The sequence below is a fragment of the Brassica oleracea genome, chromosome C1 (genome assembly GCF_000695525.1).
Source record: "Brassica oleracea var. oleracea cultivar TO1000 chromosome C1, BOL, whole genome shotgun sequence".
In the NCBI taxonomy this organism is placed as follows: Eukaryota; Viridiplantae; Streptophyta; class Magnoliopsida; order Brassicales; family Brassicaceae; genus Brassica; species Brassica oleracea.
Genome location: NC_027748.1, coordinates 8,969,924 through 8,989,892, shown reverse-complemented (window position 1 = coordinate 8,989,892; position 19,969 = coordinate 8,969,924). Strand labels below are relative to the sequence as shown.

The following is a 19,969-nucleotide window of genomic DNA, read 5'->3' as shown; positions in this document are numbered from 1 at the left end:
TTAGAACCAGGCAAAGCCTAAACAGTTTACTGATATATACTGAGTAACTTACAGCCTGAGAAGAAGCCAAACAAGCATGCTTAGGTCTTCTCTTTGCCCCTCAAGCTGTGTAGCTTCTACTCAGAATGTCTGATAAAGTACACAAAAATCTTGAGTTAAAACATGTAATTACACAAAACAAAAAAGCATAATCTCTCTATCAGTGGTTAACTGTTTGGGGAACAAGAGAACTTGTCAAAGAAATTGCCTATGTAGCTTTTAAAGTAAGAGACAATGGAATTAAAATGCAGACATGATTTTTGTTAAGAGGATCTTCCTGAAGATGCCATCCGTTGCATGGACCGTTGAAAGTTTGGCTTCAGACGCTTGTTTGACATCCCACCGAACGATCTGAAGAACATCAACATGTTCTAAGAAATGTATCAACTATTAACAAATCTAGTTTCAATAATTAAAGATAAAAACAACAAACCTTGAAGATACTTGTCGTTGAAGCAATGGTCTCACATTACCCAGTGCTCTCTCAGCAGCCTAAAGATATAAAAAAATAAACATCAGACAAAGAAAACAATGTGACCAGAGTAGAGGCAAGGATTTAGTTGGTTTACATGCACTCTAGCTTTCTCCCATGTTGATCCAACTCCTTCCCCTAAAACACGTCCATTTATTGCAACCTGAAACACATTACAGAAAGAATGAAGAGGGGTATCAACTTCAGATACTGGTATAGACTGATAAGCCGTGAAGACATGTCATGGATCTTTTTTCTTTCAATCACTGCCGTCTAGAATTAAGAAGTTTTCTATCAATAATTTCAATTAAATTTGACACATCTCTGCTATAATCTTCATAAGTGTGCTAACCTTAGCATGAAATTCATCATTGTGGACCATGTCAGGTTGAAGTGGACGCTGAGATTGAAAAGACAGCTCCCAACCTTCCGATGCACACTGGAATTTGGTTAAGGGCAGACAGATATCAAAGATGAGAAAATTGAGAGAGCAACAGTATTCAGATTACGGAGATGCGTACCAGTTCCCTGAGCGTAGGAATGGAGCCAGTGTGCCTAATAGAGCCTTCTAATCTTGTATATGTAGCAACTGGCATCGCTTTTTCATATCCAGCAGATGTCTGATTAGTAAGGGGGCCTGCATCCCTGTGACTTGGTCCTGCGTCGCCATTTTCACGGGACAAATATATATCTGCAGAAAAGGAGTAACAATAAGCCAACTGCTCACATATCCAAGACATGTCACAAGGGACCCACAGCCTTGTGATACATTTAAGTTCTAAAAACCATCTGTTAATGTGATATCCTAACATACCGACACGCAACCATCTGTGGTGGCAACTATCATACTCATTGATATGGGTCTAATAATAGCATTGGCAACTCTTTTGAGAGTGGTTGATAAACTATTGAAAAATACAAGCTTAGTTGAAAAATTGAGGTCTACACCCTACCGTAGAATAGGGTACCAACAATGTGAAGGTGGTTTAGCAACAAAATTTAAAACGCGAGTACTTCATGAATCAAAACGTCTTACCAGCTAAGTTCTGGATTGAAAATTCAGCAGCCTTCTGCAGGGCTTCTCGTCTCGATTTCCCAATCCCTACTCCAATTTTTTTACCACAAAACCAAGCCTGCAATGAAAAACATAGATTAAATGGACAGTCAACAAAAGTAACTCATCTAAGGAAGGGAAGAGGGCATAGGTTCCATCAAAATAACTCAGAGCAATACAACATCTAAGAGAAAAAGCTTGGTAATTGCAAAACAGATGTTATAAGTACCTCAATAGAGAACCGCATATCTGTACTAGCAACCAAACCCGGTTTGTAGTCCACCTACAATGTCATGGAATATATATATATATATATATATAGGAATCAACTCGCGAATGGAATTAATGGTAATCAACTACTCATGATCATGATTACACACCTTAGTTCCGCATTTAATAGCAATCTCATGCAGTAATCCAACGGGATTCTCTGTTTTTGGATCCATCTCCTCCTCAGCAGCAAACCAACCATTTCTTGGCTGCACATGTGGAGGTGGAGCTTGAACTGGCGGTCTCTTTGGAAATGAAGGTTCACTTGGAGCAGCATCTCTAGGATCTTGTCCATGTTTCAATATGAGGAGCCTCCTCCTGGTATCTAGATCTAACTCTGATTCAGGTACCTCACCTTCCACACTAGCCGGAGAATTTTGCAAACTTGGCTCTGAGGGAACCAGGTGTGTAGCTACTATTGCCGGTTGTTGAAACTGAATGCTTGGAAAGGCGATAGCTGATGGTTGCGGTGCTTGTTGCATGACTGGGACTGGGACTGGGACTGGTGCTGGTACTGGTACTGGTACTGGTACTGGTACTGGAGCGGAAACATAAGAAGCAGAAGCAATGGGTTGCTGAACGGGAGCAGCTATTCTTGGATCTGTATTTGCAGCCGGAAGGGCAGCTGAAGATCCACAAATTGCCTCCTGAATAAAAGGGAAAAATGTATTCAACTGTAGTTGGTATCCTTAATGGAACATCAGCACAGAAACTATGTAAAAAATCAAGCCAAAAAATGTAACCACCTTCAGTATTCTCCCCACTCCAGCATCAGCCATCTTGTCACTAGAAAGTGGATCTTTGTTTCCATTTAAACCAGATGTCACGTCCTATATTGAAAAGAGAATAATCTACTGAGAAGCAGTCTAGAGGGTGAGTACAATCTACATTGTAGCATATCATTGACACAAGCTCCCAGAGTGCCTGGAAGAACATAAACTATTTTATCTGCTCACAATCATTGACGACTAACCTCAGACACCAAGTAATGGCTTACATCAGGAGGTGATGGAATATCTTCAACATCATTCTCATAAGATATTTCAGCAATCCTTGGTAGCAGACTATCATCGAAATGCCTGTTACCAAGTTCAAATACAATTCTACCGTCAGAATGTACTAAGGAAGTATCCTTTGAGTTAAGTAGAGATGTGAAGGACACAAACGTGGATTATCAAAATTTACATCTTACTTGAAAAATCCAGTTCTGACAACGCAAGCAAGATTTTTGGCAGCGCACAGTACCGGTGTTGCAGCTGCCTGCAGAAAAGGAAATGAGCTATATGTAACACCAATCATTTAAAGTATTAAAGACTATGGCTTCTGATACGATTTGGACCCAAACCAAGCCTACAAAGACCCTCACCACAAAAGCTAGCTTATGGTTTAGAACTTAGAAGGCTTTGATTTGTTTCCCCCTAAAGTTATACTTACTTCAGCTTTAGGAGAATGGTAGGGAGCAAATGCACGAACCACATGCACCCTTGGCTGATCCTTCTCGTCCCAAACTTCCCGGCGATCATCAATTACCAGTGCCATCTTCGGATGGCAGGTGGCATTGAGAAACACATTGAACAATGACTTCTTAAAGCCTGTGGTGGTTAATTTACATACAAGCATGTAAGAAAGGATGTCATGTCAAATAATAAGCATTGTATAAGAAAAAAAATTGTACCAGATTTCACACAAACAATGCGAGCCAGCAAGTCATTTGCGTTTATCAAATTCCCTTCTGGATCAAGGAGCCTCCACATCTCTAAGGCGTAATCTTTGTCAGCCATTGTGCAAACATATACTTCAAAACGCTTGCGCTGCTCTTTTGCTGTCAAATAGCTTCGAAGTTCCTCCCATGAAGTCCTCAACCTCACAAGAACACTTGTATCACGTTTCTGTGTGTAAATATACAGACATTGAGTCTTAGCCACAAGCATTAAGAGCAATATAGGTGCTCAATAAAGGAACGAACTAATAATTGTAGATTATTTCTCAAGTGTAAACACACTACTACTTAACTGTCTTTTAAAAGTGTAGTAAGCACCAAACATATAAACATACAGGGAACAGAAACTAAGATACATATACTAATTTCAAGACTTTGCATACCATTGGATTAATGCGAGTCAAGACAATGTTCTTCTCTTGCAACCTTATCAGAGGACGAACAAGAGGCTGATGGTTGTCAGACAAGGCAGGGACAATTTCAGATTGTGCTTTAATCACCTCCCCGTTTTCAACAACCTGGTCACTTTCAACGTACTGCTTTAACAGATTTTTGTCATCCTGATAACGCTTCATCTGAGCCACCATAACAGCACGGCGTCGAGGGTCCACCTCGCTGCTCATTCTCCGGAGCAACCCCTCCATTTTAACCTCAAATGTGTGCAGGGTATTGGCCACTACGAGTGTCTCATCAAGATCAAACACAATCGCCAGACATCTAAGATTCAACATGCCAAGACATGAATCATAAATTCCAGGAGCAACAGTAAACGCCCAGAAACAAGGACGGTCATTGTTGATATCCTCCGAGCACATGGCAACCAAATGGAGCTCTTCCACACCAAGGGACATTACTGCAGTCTGCAAGAAACAATGATCCAAAAAATAACACGTGTGAGGATAACATAGTTCATATACAATCACAAGTTAGTTCAGGAAAGGATCCTAAAGCCTCAAACTTTATGAAACTCTAGCATTAAGGAAGCTAAAAGATGTTTCCAAAGCCTCAAACTTTATGCAACTCTGGCATTAAGGAATCTAAAAGATGTTTCCAAAGCCTCAAACTTTATGCAACTCTGGCATTAAGGAAGCTAAGAGATGACTAAAAATCCCAGTTTTCATGTGTTTATAACTTTAGTGCATAGTCTGAGTAGGGCCCTTAGATGTTTCCACAAGGTATAGTATACCTTCTGGTCCCTAAGGCATGACGAGTGGAAGACACTGAGAGGCTCATGAGCAGGAGTAGGCGAAGCTTCAAGTTTGAAACAAAGTCCAGAAGATGAAATGGTAGTAAGCACTGCAAGAGGAGTACATCTCTTGCTAGGTTGAGAAAAACTGCTAATTTTGATTCCCATCTTCACTTCCTCCATGACTGCCCTTTGCTTCATCACGTCGTCTTCCCTTGGAGGGTGTATCTCCATCTCCCCAACCCTCACGTCTTCATGGTACACTTGTACTCTATTACTGTTATACATATCCTTAGATCAATGGATGTTTTATTGTCTCAAACTCAAATTAGTTCATCAAAGGTCTTTGCTTTATTCGAAATCCATTGGCTTTGATTCTCAGCAGATAACAAAGGGAAAAGGAATCGACTTTGATAGATAGGGTAGATGAAAATAACTGAAATTTTTAGTTTCTTTTTGTGTCCTCTAGATCTGTAAATCCACAAACGAAAAAAAACCTAATACTTGGGGTCTTTTCCAATGAACCTATCGTTAATGAAAAGAGTGGTTTCGTTCGAAAGTTGACGATACTGCGGGAGGAGAAACGGAAGTTCCAGAGATAAGCGAAGAGTCGGATTGTTAATAATAACTTCTGATACGCATTAGGTTTTTAAAGGAAAACGAGTTTCTGTAAATAGTAATAAACATAATATAGTATTGTAGAAGGAGTTTGTTCAAAAAAAAAAAAGTATTGTAGAAGGAAAATAAATATAATTGACTTTGATGGAAAGGAAATATATTTGCTTCATTCATTATTAGTCAAAACTAGGGCCGGCGTCCGCGCTGCGCGCGGATTACATGTTTAATAAAAATCAGGTGAATTAAAATTGTGTGTTTTTCAATTTCTGAAAGGATAAGTTAAGTTTGTTTTTTTTTATACAAGGGAGAAGTTCGAAGCGGTGTTTTTTTAAAAAAAAAAACAACTGTAAGAATGAATAATAAATAGTTTTGAGGAATTCGATACTTGAATGAGAAAATAATCTTTGTGTGTGACAATTTAATTGATGTAGGAAGTTGTAACGTAAATGTTTTAAAAGTAGACTGGTGGCGTTTGCTATGAGGCTTAGGATAGCAGTTTATTCCTCTTTTGGAAGCGTTGAATGATATCAATTTCGTTGTTAAAGTAGAAGCGCGCTCTAGGTGTTGCTGTGAGTGATAGTTTTCCTGAAAAAGGTGAAATATTTGTTAGCATTTAGTTTTTTTGTAAAGTTTATGTTTAGTTTATTACCTTCATGTATCCGTGGAATGATACTTGTGATGATTACGACATGGTTTTTCCTTGTTGATATGCGATGTAACTCCCTCAAATTAGACGCCTCCTTGTCCCATAAAGTTAGACGTACCAATTTTGATCTACAAATAATTATTGTATTAGATTTTGTTTAGTTGTAAACCAATTATTACTTAATAAAAAGTTTGTACCTGTCTAAACGCAATCCAATGATGATTTTTGAATCTGTGTAGTGGTTATATAAATCACTACCTTGGATGAGGCAAATGCGGCCAACAACCTCTGTAGGAATAATTTGGTTGTTTTTAAAAAAATTAGGATTTATTTTTATGTGAGAGAGTTTTTGTTTTTTTTTTAACTGGTAGGAAGTTGGTTTCACTTGCTAAGCTGATCAACTGGGTGTAGCGTTGGGGCCGGAATATGCATGAAGGGATCGGTGGAATGTTTTCTTGAATCAGTGTAATAGTTGTTGTTTCTTTGATATTGATTTTGTATGGTTGATCAGTAAACCTGTAACGTTGGTTATTGGGGAGGAGATTAAAATATCTAATGTGATAAATTTTCCCTTCCTCGAAGCGTTGGTACATTGTGTCAGACGTAGAAATAGGCACCTTCCCCTCCATTTTTTGTTCATGTTTAGTGGTTAGAAGCAATCATTTGAAATATAGTTGGAATAATTAAAAATAGGAATTTTAGACAAACCTGGATGTCAAGACAGATGAAAGTTGTTCCTAGAAAATCATCTTTTTTTTTTTGTGATTTGTGATGGGCCAGACCCTAAAGATCCTAACGATTATTGGATGAGGTCTGAGGGTGTTGCCCCAGTTGCTTTGATCTTGTGCTGCATGTGCTACATAGATAAGGATGAGAATTATTTTGTTTTGTGCAATTTTTTTTAAATTTTTTTGAAGTGAACATAGTTAGGGTGTGTTTTTTTTTTTTTTAAGTATTGTTATTAGGTTTGAAGAATATTCTATTGAGTCAGTTAAGGTTGAACAAATTAATATTCTATTTGTGGTAGATCGAACTGTAATAATTAACAGCTGGACGCAAACGTATCAATGCATGGATCGTACGTTTTCCTTATTCGATTCATGCATTGTATTATGTTGACCTCTTCATAATACAATAATGAATACGAATACATAAAATTTATAAGACTGCATAACCAAGGTAGGAATGAAAACCAAACAACTTAATAAGATAAGAAATCCATAACGTTTTAGCAAAATGAAATTGTCTTAGCAAAATGGAAAACAAAATGACTAAAGAGAAATAAGACTGTTATTAGGGAAGCATGCTGACTAGACAGTCTGTACCAGCCACTGGTGGAGTGATTTTGGTGTATGAGATCTAGCCACTACGCTTGATACGCTTAGCTTCCTTCTGGTCGTCAGTGGCCGAAGCACCACCACCACTGCTCTCAGCTACCTCTAAGATTTCCACTTCAGCTCCTGGACGATGGTTTTGTGCGCCAAGAAGAGAAAGTGGCGTATTATTTGGTGGTAAAACTGCTGGTGAGATTATCTTGGTAGCAGTCAAGGAAAGTCGGGTTGAAGTGAAATTGTAGGGGGAGACCTTGATCCTGAATTTCTTTGTCTGGCCAATTGTGTCAATAAAACACTGTGGCAGTGGAACTTCAAGCTCAGCCTCATCTCCACCGTTCTCCTAATGTAATAAAATTCATTTATCAAATTGGTAGACTTTGTGATTATAATATGTGTCAAGATTATGAAAATCTGCTCATGTATCAACAGAACAACAATTACCTGAACATAGGCGTCAATCAACTCTGATGCTTTTCTGCCAGTGAGCTCTTTTCCAGTATCTCCGAGGATGATGAACGTGCACTGCTCCTCATTATCATAGACAGAAAGCTCCACCCGATAGCTAGTTCAAATAGCAAGTGATTAGTATATATGCATTGTCGGATGGAAACATATGTGACAGGAGAATCTTACTTGGCTAATGCAGTAGCATCTTCATTGCGGCATTTTGGACAAAGCAAGGTTGTCGGACCACGGTTTAGCTTGGTCTGGCAATCTTTGCAAGCAATGTAATACCACTCAGCCCCAAGCTTGACATCATCAATTGTGGCAATGCAGTCAAAGTAGGCAACCTAAAATAACATCCCAATAGTTGTGAGCAATTAAATTGAGAAAAGTGCTTGATTCTAATCACGAAATGGGATTTACCTTAGCAGGCTCACGTTTGAGGAACGCAGCAATCTCACTTATTGTGAGAGTCCGCATGGATCTTGAATGGGCGATCTGGAAGGTCCGCATGGATCTTGAATGGAGGTTTAAGGAAGAACATTGAAGTTTCAGCCCTTTCATCGGAGGCGTTTTGCGGGAAGATTTGTGGAAGAGGAATTGAATCGACATGGGGGAAAGAGAAATGGGGAGACGACGATTAGGGTTGTTGAGAGGAGGAGAAAGCTTTGGAAGCTTTGGCTTGAGTCTCGCCAATACGGAGATGAGGGATGATGGGCTGGGAGAAATTGAATAATCTGGCCCACACAACAGAGATTGAGTAAGCCCGCACGAAGCCCGTTCGAATATGTGGGATTTTAATTGGAAAGTGACGTGGCAAAATGATTGGATGAGAATATTTGGCCTAGGTGGCACCCTTCAGAACATCCATAATTAAGCCCTTTTATATAGTGGGATTGCTATGATAGTATGATGCCAAAAAAAGTCAAATTTGTTCTGGTGCAAAAAGTCAAATTTGAAATGTTATAGAAATCTTTCTATTTTGTCTATTTTTTTTAAAAGTAAATGGTAAAAACTAAAAAAAATTAGTTCATGTTATTTTGTGGAATAAAATGACAATTTAGTTGCTACAGAAAATTATTTCCTTTTCCAACCATTAATTCTATTTATTTTTAATATTACTACTTTCACATAATTAATAATATCTCTCATGTTTTTCTTTTTATTTGCTTTTTTACACATTCACAACTTTAATTAGTTTTAAATTCATCATTGTGGGCAAAATATGAGAATCTCCAATTATTTTCTAATTTTTCTGTCACTATTTCTGATTCATAACGAGTTTTTATTAATAAAATAAAATAAATTTTTATCATAGTTTGTTAAAATTATAAATATATTTTATTATGTATTTACTTCTTCATTACATCTTCACATGATTTCACCATCTCCTACTTATAATATTTTGTTTTACAACTACTTTCACATATACGAACGGAAAATGATATGATAGTCTGAAAAGATGATATGCCGTTTTAACTTACATATATAATTTTTTTTAAAATTAAATATAAAATATATCAATTTCATGGTAGTTAGATTGATGTTTGTTTTTATAATTTCTAAGTGATTAGCAAAATAAAAAGTATTGATGGTGGTAGAACCTAAAAAGAAATCAATTTTTTTTTAATTTTTATGGTAACTAATGTTGTGATTTTAGTTGAAAAAAAACATCTAAATGGCAGTAAGTATGTGATTTTTAATTAGTAACTAATTAACATGCTTTTATATAATCGATAAACAAATGAGGCGTACCGGGCCTGTTGGCCCATTCGTTTTCTCTAAATACTTGTTCAATTAACTAGTTTGGACCCAAACATGATCAAAATCGATCATTCAATGAATCGGAACCGACTTACCGATAAACCAAATTGTACCAAACCGATCCGAAGATACAATCGAATATAAATATAAGATTGCCTCACCCTTGGTTGATTTCCTTATTCATCTACGAGCTCTTCTTCTGCTCTCTCTGCATCGCCGACTGTGAAACTTCCCCGAATATGACCGCCGAATCAGCAACCGCCGCACACGATAACATCGTCGTTCCTGACGGAGATGCTGCCAACGGTAACATCACCGCTTCTTCTAAGAAATCCCGTGAGAGCGACCGTCGCCGCCGCAGGCGGAAGCAGAAGAAGAACAAGAAGTCATCTCATGCCGATGTTGAAGACGCGGAGGCTTCTGATTCTAAGAAGAAGGCAGATCCGCAGCAACAGGTAATATTTGTTTCCTTATTCTCGCATTCTAGCGATTGGAGATTTTCTAGGGTTTGCGATTGATTTTCTTTGATTAATGATGTATGATCTTTGCTTCCTCATAGGCCTCTGAGCAGATTGTGATAGAGTATGTAGCAGAACAAGCCGAGTTTGGAGATGGTTTCAGCGATGAGTTTAAGGAGATCTTTGAGAAGTTCAACTTTCGGGAACCTGTTGCCTCTGAGGTAAAACTCTTTTCGTTTGGCTCTTTTGGCGTGACTTAAAATGTTTGTTAATGCTTAGATCTTGATGATACTGTTTTTGCTTGACTAGGACGACGCTGAGAAGGATGAGTCTGAGGAGAACAATGATGTGAGAAAGAAGGTTAACTCAGATTCTGATGCTGACGAGGAAGATCAAGGCAATGAGCAAAAAGAGAAGGGAATCTCTAATAAGCAGAAGAAGGTTCTAATCTCAAAACTAATTATTCTCCTCTTGTTCGTTTTTTTTATTCTTAGCTCAGTATACTACATTCTTTCTTAGATTCCTAAAGTTGTGATTATTTTTATTTTTTCTCAGCTTGAACGGAGGATGAAGATTGCTGAGCTGAAGCAGGTATCCGCTAGGCCTGATGTCGTTGAGGTAAGGATGCATTTATACTTTTCTATGAGTTCCAAATATGGATAGTTAATGCTTTGTGTAGTGTAGTAGTAGCTCTCTATGTTTTATTTATTTCTAACTTTTATTTTTTAATGTTTTTAGGTCTGGGACGCTACTTCAGCTGACCCTAAGTTGTTGGTGTTTTTGAAGTCGTACCGGAATACAGTTCCTGTGCCGAGGCATTGGTCCCAGAAGAGAAAGTATTTGCAGGTTTGTAATATTTCTAGTAATGATGCTGTTAGCTAATTATTATGTTTCTGTGATTTGTGGGTGTGTCACACAGGAGAATTATAACAATAGGGATAGAAATCATCATGCGAATTAAGTTCCTTATACCAATATATGTGCCTCTTGCAGGAGAACGTCTGTGATAAACCTTGGAGCCTGGCCCTGGACTTGTAGGTGTAACTGGAGATGGCCCTTTTTTTGTTCCTTCTATGCATGAATTATTTGGTGCTTAGTCTTTGGAGACGTTTGATGCGTCTTTGAGGAAAAGTGTTTTATGTACATCTAGATGTATCTGGTTTTGTATGCATTTTAGTGATCTTGTTTTAAGATGCATCTGGTTATGTATTACTCATAGGATTCAGTCATGTTTCTTTGCGGTTAGGCTATTGTGTTGCTTGCTCTCTTTTTCTTAAGTTGGTGGCATCTCAGCGGGGTATTAATTTTTGCAGGGAAAGCGCGGTATAGAGAAGCTGCCATTTCATCTTCCTGATTTCATTGCTGCCACCGGCATTCAGAAAATTAGACAGGTATCTTCTCTTGGACAATGAACACCATTATTTTGTTTTTCTATTCACCTGCACATATTTTACTCCTTAGGTGTTTTGGTTTTATAGAAATACTAAATATATATTAGAATAGAACTAATGCTGTCATTATAAAAGTTTGAAAATCTTAATGTTTCACTTTTACTTTCCCTTTTTCAAATTGTATACCAAACCTAAGCTTTCTCTACGCAATGGCCTGCCTCTCTTTTTAACTCATTCAACTAGATTTCTGGATGCAAATTTCATTTCTTCTGTGCTTTTGAGGAACTCTCTTTCTTGTCAATCTCACTCATACACTCTGTTCTATACTTTCATTTGTTCTTGTTAACATTTAATATTTTCAAATCAAATTGTTCTTTATCAGTTTAAGTTTGATGTGTTTAGGTGTAAGTCCTACTGCTTCTACTAGTCAGAGCTAATTACTTTGTGGTTCTTGTGCAGGCTTACATTGAGAAAGAAGATGGTAAAAAGTTGAAGCAAAAGCAACGAGAGCGTATGCAACCAAAGATGGGAAAGATGGACATTGACTACCAGGTTCCCCTCTATAATTTTTCACTGTGGTGTGCATTGATATCTGTTCTTTAACTGATAAGTGAAGATAATTCCTTTCTTTCGCAGGTCCTCCATGATGCGTTCTTCAAATACCAAACAAAGCCGAAGCTGACAGCGCTTGGAGATTTGTATTTTGAAGGGAAAGAATTTGAGGTACTCTCTTGTGATTTTGCATCTTTATCGTTTATTTCACTGCTTGGTTTTATTGCTTTGTGTACCTGAATCTAATTGCAATAATTGGGAAATAGGTTAAACTGAGGGAAACGAAACCAGGAACATTGTCGCATGGCTTGAAAGAAGCTCTTGGTATGGCTGAAGGTGCTCCTCCCCCATGGCTAATCAGTATGCAGGTAATTTATTATGACCTGTCTTCATGATTATTCTGATTGAAATGGAATTGTTTACTAAAAAATCTTTCTCCAACAGCGATATGGTCCTCCGCGGTCTTACCCACACCTGAAAATTCCTGGTCTTAATGCTCCTATACCGCATGGAGCTAGCTTTGGTTATACTGGTGGCTGGGGGAAACCTCCAGTTGATGAGGTATATATATCTATATCCTTACTTCAGTTAACTTTCCGTGCCATTCACTAACATATTTTTGTTGCTTCCCGTTGTTTGTGTTATGCAGTTTGGACGTCCATTGTATGGAGATGTCTTTGGCGTCCAGCAACAAGATCAGCCCAATTATGAAGTAAGTATTTTCTCCTCCCTGTGTTCTGTTTTAAAATTCTATATTCTACGTGGAAGGAATTCAGCATAAAGGATAGTTTGTGCGTTTTGAAAAAAGTGGACTGAAACTATAACATATAGGCTTCTTGTGAACTATTTCAAAATCATCATATTTTGTTGATACAATGTGATGGTTCTTTTTTTATCATGATATTAGGACGAGCCTATTGATAAGAGCAAGCACTGGGGTGATTTGGAGGAAGAAGAAGAAGAAGAGGAAGAGGAGGAAGATGAACAAGAAGAGGAGATGGATGAAGAGGAACTAGAAGACGGCATGGAATCGGTTGATACACTGTCAAGGTATTATTTTACCTTTTCGCGACGAGGTGTATCTGTTTGCTCATAATATAATATAAATATGAAACTGAATGATTTTCCCCTTTTTGCAGCACTCCAACTGGCATTGAGACACCGGATGCAATTGAGCTTCGTAAGGAACAGAGAAAGGAACCCGATAGGCCTCTGTATCAGGTAGCGAACCTAATCTTTTATTTATGCATCTTCACTTTATCTTCCACCTTGTGGGAGCATTCTCTTTATTAGACGTAAAGCGAAATTTCACTACTAACTCGAGTGGTTGGTTCTTTTTTAATATCTGAAAGGTACTTGAAGAAAAGGGAGAGAGTGTTGCTCCTGGAACAGTGCTGGGAACCACACACACATACGTCATTAAAACTGGTACTCAGGACAAGACAGGAGCGAGAAGGGTAAGCAATCGATACTTAAAATTTCCAGATACTTAATTGATAGCAATTCATGGTTGGTTAGAATTAAGGCTTGAAAATTTAGATATAATTTTGATCTTTTTAGATTGTTGAGTCAATAGGCTGTGTATTAGTTTTTAGTATCCTTCAAGTCCGTGTGTTGTTTTGAGAATTGCCGGTATTAGGTAGTGTCTATGAAGTTTTGGTATATGCCTCCTCGATGTTATGTTTTTTATGATAAGTCGCAAACTTATGCAATTGTGACTATTTTTGAACAGGTTGATTTGTTGAAAGGACAAAAGACAGATCGTGTGGACGTTAGCTTACAGCCAGAAGAGCTGGATGCCCTGGAGAATGTTTTACCTGCCAAGTAAGTAGTAGTAACACCTGTGTTGATTTTAATCTCGACATTAAGATAAGGAATAGTGTTCTAAACTATACATTGTGATTTTGGAAAGGTATGAGGAGGCAAGAGAAGAGGAGAAACTGCGCAATAAGCCAGAGGACTTCAGTGACATGGTGGCCGAGGTAAATAGACTTCATTTATATATGTTTTAACACTATTGATGTGAATGCGGGATGATTAACACATTTTTTACTTTGGTGGAATGGTTACAGAATTCGAAGAAAAGGAAGCGTGACAAGGAAGGGAAGAAAAAGAAAGATTTCAAGTTTTGAAGAAGCTTGTGTGAGATAGAGTGAATTCATTTTCCTGAGAATGTGTTTAGCTTTACATAACCCTGAAGGAGAAAGGGAGGTGGGGTAGAAGATATTTTGAGTTTAGAAAAAACCTAAATGCTATGTGTTACCTGAAGTAAAAAAAACACACTTGTTTGAACAAATTCGAAGTCTAAAAGCCTGAAATAAACTTATGAAACTTGAAGAATAAACAACATCGTTTCTGTATGAGATCGTTCCATGGTTCTTGCCTTGTTTTAGAACTTAAGTTATGTGCTACTGTAACATGATCTGTTTTAAAGAGTCGTATTTCTATGACGTAACAAAATATAATTAATGAAGAAACATTGAATGTCGTCGAGTTAGTGTGGTGTCTCGCATTTTGACATATGAACTCCAATAAACACTGAATTCAAATGATTAGGTCACGTACACCTCATTCCGGAAGAGCAATGTGGCGGTGACAACTGGAAGATTATCACGGCCACTCGTTATTCGCAGCCTTACCACGCCATGCGCCTTTGCCTTTCTTTCTCTTCACTCGTTTTTCTGTGTGAGAAGTGAGAACTGAGAAGTGAAGGCCTTCAAGGTTTTAACCTAAGTGGATTTACTCACTAATATAATTACACAATGATTAATGTTTGCAATTTTTGTTTACCGAGCTTTCATGTTCAGTCAATCTAAATATGTGTGAAATCAGATTTAAGACAGTGCACCCGATCAATTTAAAATATATCTTGGCATAAATTTTCAAACTGAAAAGAATACATATATGAACATAACACAGACAGTGATTCATTGACAAATATATCTTGGCATATTATTAGATTAGTTGGATCTAAATGGCAGATAGGAGAACAAAACAAATTGAGTGTAATTAAGAACATAGATAGGAATAGAAATTTACCACAAACATATATTTTCATATTGTTTTGCACACTCACTGGTAAGTAACTCTTCTTTCTGTTGTCAACACCTTATGCCCATAAATGAAAAGGTTGGATTCGGTTCTCTCCACTATAATCCAATCTATAAGTTTAGAAGTCTCTATCAAGATATAATCGTCTCTAACTAATTGTGTCAGTCATGGAACATGACTCATTGTCTAACAGCTTCCTAAGCTAGGAATCCTATAGTTTAGTTAGACAGGAATCATATGATTGATATCCTCTTATAGAACATTAGGTGAATAAACCATGTATTTCTAGCAAGTAAACAATTTTAATAAATGACAAGTTGATAACCCCTTTAACATAAGTGGGTATTTTTTAAAAAGAAGACTAAAGCTTCTTTTGTGGGAAGTAATAACACATACAAGAAGAGACAAACCCAAACATAACCCGGAACAAAATCGAACCAATCCGAACCAAACCGATTTTGAGTCTAACCCAAAACTCCACCATGAATTATTCAATCAGCCTATATAAAGAACCATAGAGGTTATCTCTGCCACTTACACTTCTCACTTCAGAAAATGAAGAACTCATATTTACAAAGTCATAGGCTTGTGCTTCTATTTTCATTTTCTTTGGTCCTATTTCTTAACACGGAGCTGAGTCATCTTGCATCTGCAGGAGGCACAAACAAGAACACCAAGGTATGTAACGCAATGTATATTTTCAAAATCGCCAAGAGTTCACTGATTTTAAACTTTCTTAATAGGTTTATATAGTTTACCTTGGAGAAAGAGAACATGATGATCCCGAACTCGTCACAGCTTCTCATCATCAAATGCTTGAATCTCTGCATGAAAGGTACTTAGTTTAATCATCTCCAAAATGCCATGTTTCGATACAGATAATATCGTACATCCCTTTCTTGTAACCCAAGAAACTCATCTCGCCTCTGTTTTTTTTTTTATATTTTTGTTTAACATGTGGTCTTTTTTTCACTTACATCTCTCACCATGTTATATACAGCAAAGAAGAGGCACATAACTCAATGATCTACAGCTATCAACATGGATTCTCTGGTTTTGCTGCACTTCTTACATCTTCCCAGGCAAAGAAAATCTCAGGTACTCAACACAACTCACATCTATAATAGATTTGAGCTTTGAACCGGAACTTGTGATCATATTAGCCTCTGACAGTAATCTAAACCGGATTCTTGTATATTAACACAGAGCACCCATCAGTAATCCATGTGATACCAAACCGGATTGTGAAACTGAAAACCACAAGAACTTGGGATCACCTTGGCCTCTATCAAGTTCCAACTTCTTCTTCTCCATCATCTGTGAAAGGTCTTCTCAATGAAACCAACATGGGCAGTGATGCTATCATCGGGCTCTTGGATACTGGTCTCTCTACACTCTCTTCTCTATACATATAAGATGTCTCATTGTCTCACATGCATGTATATATATATGTATGTATACATAGGAATATGGCCAGAGTCAGAGGTATTCAACGATCAAGGCTTTGGACCAATACCTAAGCGTTGGAGAGGAAAATGTGAATCTGGAGAAGACTTTAACGCCACGGTTCATTGCAACAACAAGCTTATAGGAGCTAAGTACTACCAAAAAGGCATGATGGCGGAGATTAGAGGAAAACGCAAATACATGGCCACAGAATCCAGAGAATTCAAATCCAACAGAGATGCAATTGGTCACGGCACCCATACAGCCACAATAGCTGGTGGATCATTTGTTTCCAATGCAAGCTTCTATGGTCTAGCCCAAGGTAATGATATATACCTAACCCTAGCCTGGAAACAACCTAGCTTGAGAGTCAAGGTACCGTTCTTAGAAGAAACTAGTTTAATTTTGTTTCCTTTCCTAACTGATGTGGGATTCTTCTCAGGTACGGTCCGAGGTGGTGCTCCACGGGCCCGTATAGCCTCGTACAAGGTGTGCTGGGACTTGTTCTTCCTGGGATGCTCGATAGTTGATATGTGGAAGGCTTATGATGATGCTATACATGATGGGGTTGATGTTCTCTCGGTTTCTTTAGGAGGGAATGTTCCAGAGGGTTCTGAGGTCGATCAAGTCGATTTTGTCGCGGCTTTTCACGCCGTGGCTAAAGGGATTCCGGTTGTGGCTGCGGCAGGAAACGATGGTCCTAATGCTCAGAGTGTTATAAATGTTGCTCCTTGGTTCTTGACCGTTGCTGCAACTACTCTTGACCGGTCTTTTCCTACAAAGATCACTCTTGGCAATAACCAAACCTTCTATGTAAGTAAGCTTAATACAAAAACATGAACTCAACTTCTTATTACCAATTAGTCTTGAACACTTAACTTCTTGCTGTGTTAATTAGGCTGAATCTTTGTTCACTGGACCGGATATTACAACCGGTTTAGCTTTCTTGGAGTCATACCGTCACAATACTACTGATATGAAGGGGAAAACAGTTCTTGTTTTCAATAAACCCGTTTCAAAGGAAGGTCTAGCAGCAGTCATTTTAGCTCAAAGCGTTCCTGATGAATCTTATCCCTACATTTTAACAAGTTACGAACATGGAGCCGACATTTTACAATACATCCGCACAACCAGGTCCTCTAATCTTTAACCATTTAAAGTCTGTCTATTCTTCTTACAAAACATTATTGATCTGATGTTAAAACCACAGATCACCCACTGTGAGAATAAGCGCGGCTACGACATTAACCGGTCCCCCTGCAGCTGCAAAGGTTGTTGCGTTCTCATCTAGAGGTCCTAACTCTGTCTCACCAGCCATTCTCAAGGTTATAATAACTAAAGCCATTGTTGTCTCTAGTTGAAACATTTTTGATAGATGATTGATATCACATTATATACTATGTAGCCTGATATAGCAGCTCCTGGTGTTAACATACTCGCGGCACTAAGTCCCCTTGATCCTGACAGCCACAAAGGATTTGGACTACTATCAGGGACATCAATGTCGACTCCTGTGGTGTCCGGAATCACAGCTCTCCTCAAATGTCTACACCCTGATTGGTCTCCTGCTGCTATTAGATCAGCTTTGGTCACAACAGGTTCTTCTTCATCTCAGCTTCTTCTTACGTCACCAACGGTCTTATACTAATCTAATCTCTTTTTTGAAGCTTGGAGGACAAGTAAGTCTGGAGAACCTATCTTTGCTGAAGGATCAAACAAGAAGCTTGCAGATCCATTTGACTATGGAGGAGGTCTTGTAAACCCTGAAAGCGCCGCAGACCCTGGACTTGTTTACGATATGGAAATCAAAGATTACATCAGTTACATGTGTTCAGCTGGTTATAACGACACATCGATCTCTCGTGTCCTCGGTAAAAAGACTAACTGTCCATCTCCTGTGGCATCGATTCTTGATATCAACTTACCTTCGATCACGATCCCAAATCTTGATCAAGAAGTCACACTCACGAGAACTCTAACCAACGTTGGACCAAACAATTCAGTCTACAAAGCTGTGATCGAGTCTCCTCTCGGTGTTACTCTCACTGTCTCCCCGACCACACTCGTGTTTGACTCTGGAGAGGTGCTCTCTTACGCGGTGACGGCTAAAACGAGTCATAAAGTAAACACTGGTTACTTTTTTGGAAGCTTAACGTGGACTGATGGTGTTCATGATGTTAGAATCCCTGTCTCTGTTCAGACAACGATCATGACCAAGCCTTGAGAGACATAAACTCAAATCTCTATTCAAAATGTGTAATCAAGATCATTATAATAATAAAGATCTAATCATATTGAAAAAAAAACGTAACGTTTCCTCATTTATTCACCACACAAGAGCATGTACAACGAGGGTTTTTAATAAATCCTAAAGTACAAATCCTTCACTATTAACCATATAATATTAATATTAAACTCATATTGCTTAAGGATCAATCCTTTCCTAAGGATTGTTTTGCGTGAATCCTTGTTGACGTGGCAGTTGAGTTTTGTCTATCGCGTGAAGGGTTTTCCGTGTTCGTGTCATTTGTAGTGGAGAGGAGAAAAAAAAAAGTTTGTCTCTTTGATGAATCGACAGGTTATTATGTTCTTTCTCTTCTGATTCTTTGGATTTACATAGGGATTCATGTGGTTTTCTTCGCAAATTAGGTTACGTAATTGGGGATTAGGGTTTTCAATCGAATCGGGTTTCATCACAATAAATATTTCAATTTAATAAATAAATATTTCAATTTAACATGTTTTAATTTTTTTTTAAAAAATTAAAAATATTTTCAAATTTATTATTTTTTTATTCTTAATGATTCCTAATGAATAACACTATTGGACATACTTATTTGATTAGAATCCTTAACTATTTAAAAAAAAATAATAATAATATAATATACCTAAGGATTCCAATGATGAGTACACCATTGGAGATGCCCTAAACATAGAGAGACACATTATGTCTTATGTTTACACTTAGAGACACATTGTCTAGTTGACACACTTTATGTGTACAGTTGTTTTATTTTGAACAGAAATGACCTTCCTTTAGATAAGCTGAAGAATATTTTTTTTAAAGAGGCATCCGAAAGCTAACTAGATTTATGTCTGACTGCAGTTAAAGTTAAAGGTTTAAACAGTTTGAGGACGAAAAAATCAACGTACAATTCAACAACAATTGAGTTACTGTTATAAAAAGAACTGGAATTTTATTATATTGCAGGAATTTAAATAAAGCAAAATTTTATACCCGTACGAAGAAGATAATACTGATAAGAAAAGAGGATGTGTTATTGAAGGAGAAGGATAGTGTGTTTACAAACGAACACAAACGTTCGTATATATAGAAGGAAATTTACTGTGCAAATAGTGCAGCGGGCCCCACATCTTTTTATATTTTCAACGAAAACGGTGGCTGCTGCTTTCTTTGACTTTCGTAACACTCCCCCTTGGGGGCCGGTGTCATTATCCGTTCTCGCTTAACGTCTTTGTTGTCTCGTTAAAAACCTTTCTAGGAAAACCCAATGGGAAAAACC

The 19,969-nt window shown here is 37.8% G+C and overlaps 3 protein-coding genes and 2 long non-coding RNA genes across 5 annotated transcripts; 2 read left to right on the top strand and 3 right to left on the bottom strand.

Annotated features, from left to right (window-relative positions):
- Window positions 1–86: 86 nt before the first annotated feature.
- Window positions 87–5,242, bottom strand: LOC106311377 (RNA polymerase II C-terminal domain phosphatase-like 1). The gene is made up of 15 exons (XM_013748569.1): window positions 4,742–5,242; window positions 3,939–4,415; window positions 3,511–3,724; window positions 3,270–3,427; window positions 3,028–3,095; window positions 2,809–2,914; window positions 2,582–2,665; window positions 1,946–2,482; window positions 1,795–1,848; window positions 1,548–1,644; window positions 1,033–1,202; window positions 864–950; window positions 609–674; window positions 473–531; window positions 87–390 (listed from the first exon to the last, which is right to left on the bottom strand). The coding sequence occupies exons 1-15, from the start codon at window positions 5,027–5,029 to the stop codon at window positions 303–305; spliced, it is 2,553 nt and encodes an 850-aa protein (XP_013604023.1). The 5' UTR covers window positions 5,030–5,242; the 3' UTR covers window positions 87–302.
- A 543-nt stretch (window positions 5,243–5,785) lies between these two features.
- Window positions 5,786–6,288, bottom strand: LOC106303643. Its single transcript, XR_001262516.1, has 3 exons — window positions 6,203–6,288; window positions 6,009–6,133; window positions 5,786–5,944 (listed from the first exon to the last, which is right to left on the bottom strand). It is a non-coding gene; the product is annotated as an uncharacterized LOC106303643 (long non-coding RNA).
- A 1,215-nt stretch (window positions 6,289–7,503) lies between these two features.
- Window positions 7,504–8,258, bottom strand: LOC106300035. Its single transcript, XR_001261951.1, has 4 exons — window positions 8,207–8,258; window positions 7,973–8,130; window positions 7,781–7,901; window positions 7,504–7,679 (listed from the first exon to the last, which is right to left on the bottom strand). It is a non-coding gene; the product is annotated as an uncharacterized LOC106300035 (long non-coding RNA).
- Window positions 8,259–9,740: 1,482 nt separating this feature from the next.
- Window positions 9,741–14,308, top strand: LOC106312825 (splicing factor 3B subunit 2-like). Its single transcript, XM_013750489.1, has 17 exons — window positions 9,741–10,002; window positions 10,107–10,226; window positions 10,315–10,446; window positions 10,561–10,623; window positions 10,744–10,851; window positions 11,319–11,396; window positions 11,856–11,948; window positions 12,033–12,119; window positions 12,215–12,316; window positions 12,393–12,509; window positions 12,598–12,660; window positions 12,856–12,998; window positions 13,088–13,169; window positions 13,301–13,405; window positions 13,681–13,772; window positions 13,861–13,930; window positions 14,021–14,308. The coding sequence occupies exons 1-17, from the start codon at window positions 9,787–9,789 to the stop codon at window positions 14,078–14,080; spliced, it is 1,731 nt and encodes a 576-aa protein (XP_013605943.1). The 5' UTR covers window positions 9,741–9,786; the 3' UTR covers window positions 14,081–14,308.
- A 1,241-nt stretch (window positions 14,309–15,549) lies between these two features.
- LOC106312824 (subtilisin-like protease SBT3.3) lies at window positions 15,550–18,825 on the top strand. The gene is made up of 10 exons (XM_013750488.1): window positions 15,550–15,677; window positions 15,743–15,834; window positions 16,000–16,097; window positions 16,206–16,382; window positions 16,465–16,767; window positions 16,888–17,258; window positions 17,344–17,579; window positions 17,656–17,770; window positions 17,851–18,043; window positions 18,113–18,825. The coding sequence occupies exons 1-10, from the start codon at window positions 15,555–15,557 to the stop codon at window positions 18,667–18,669; spliced, it is 2,265 nt and encodes a 754-aa protein (XP_013605942.1). The 5' UTR covers window positions 15,550–15,554; the 3' UTR covers window positions 18,670–18,825.
- Window positions 18,826–19,969: the final 1,144 nt, after the last annotated feature.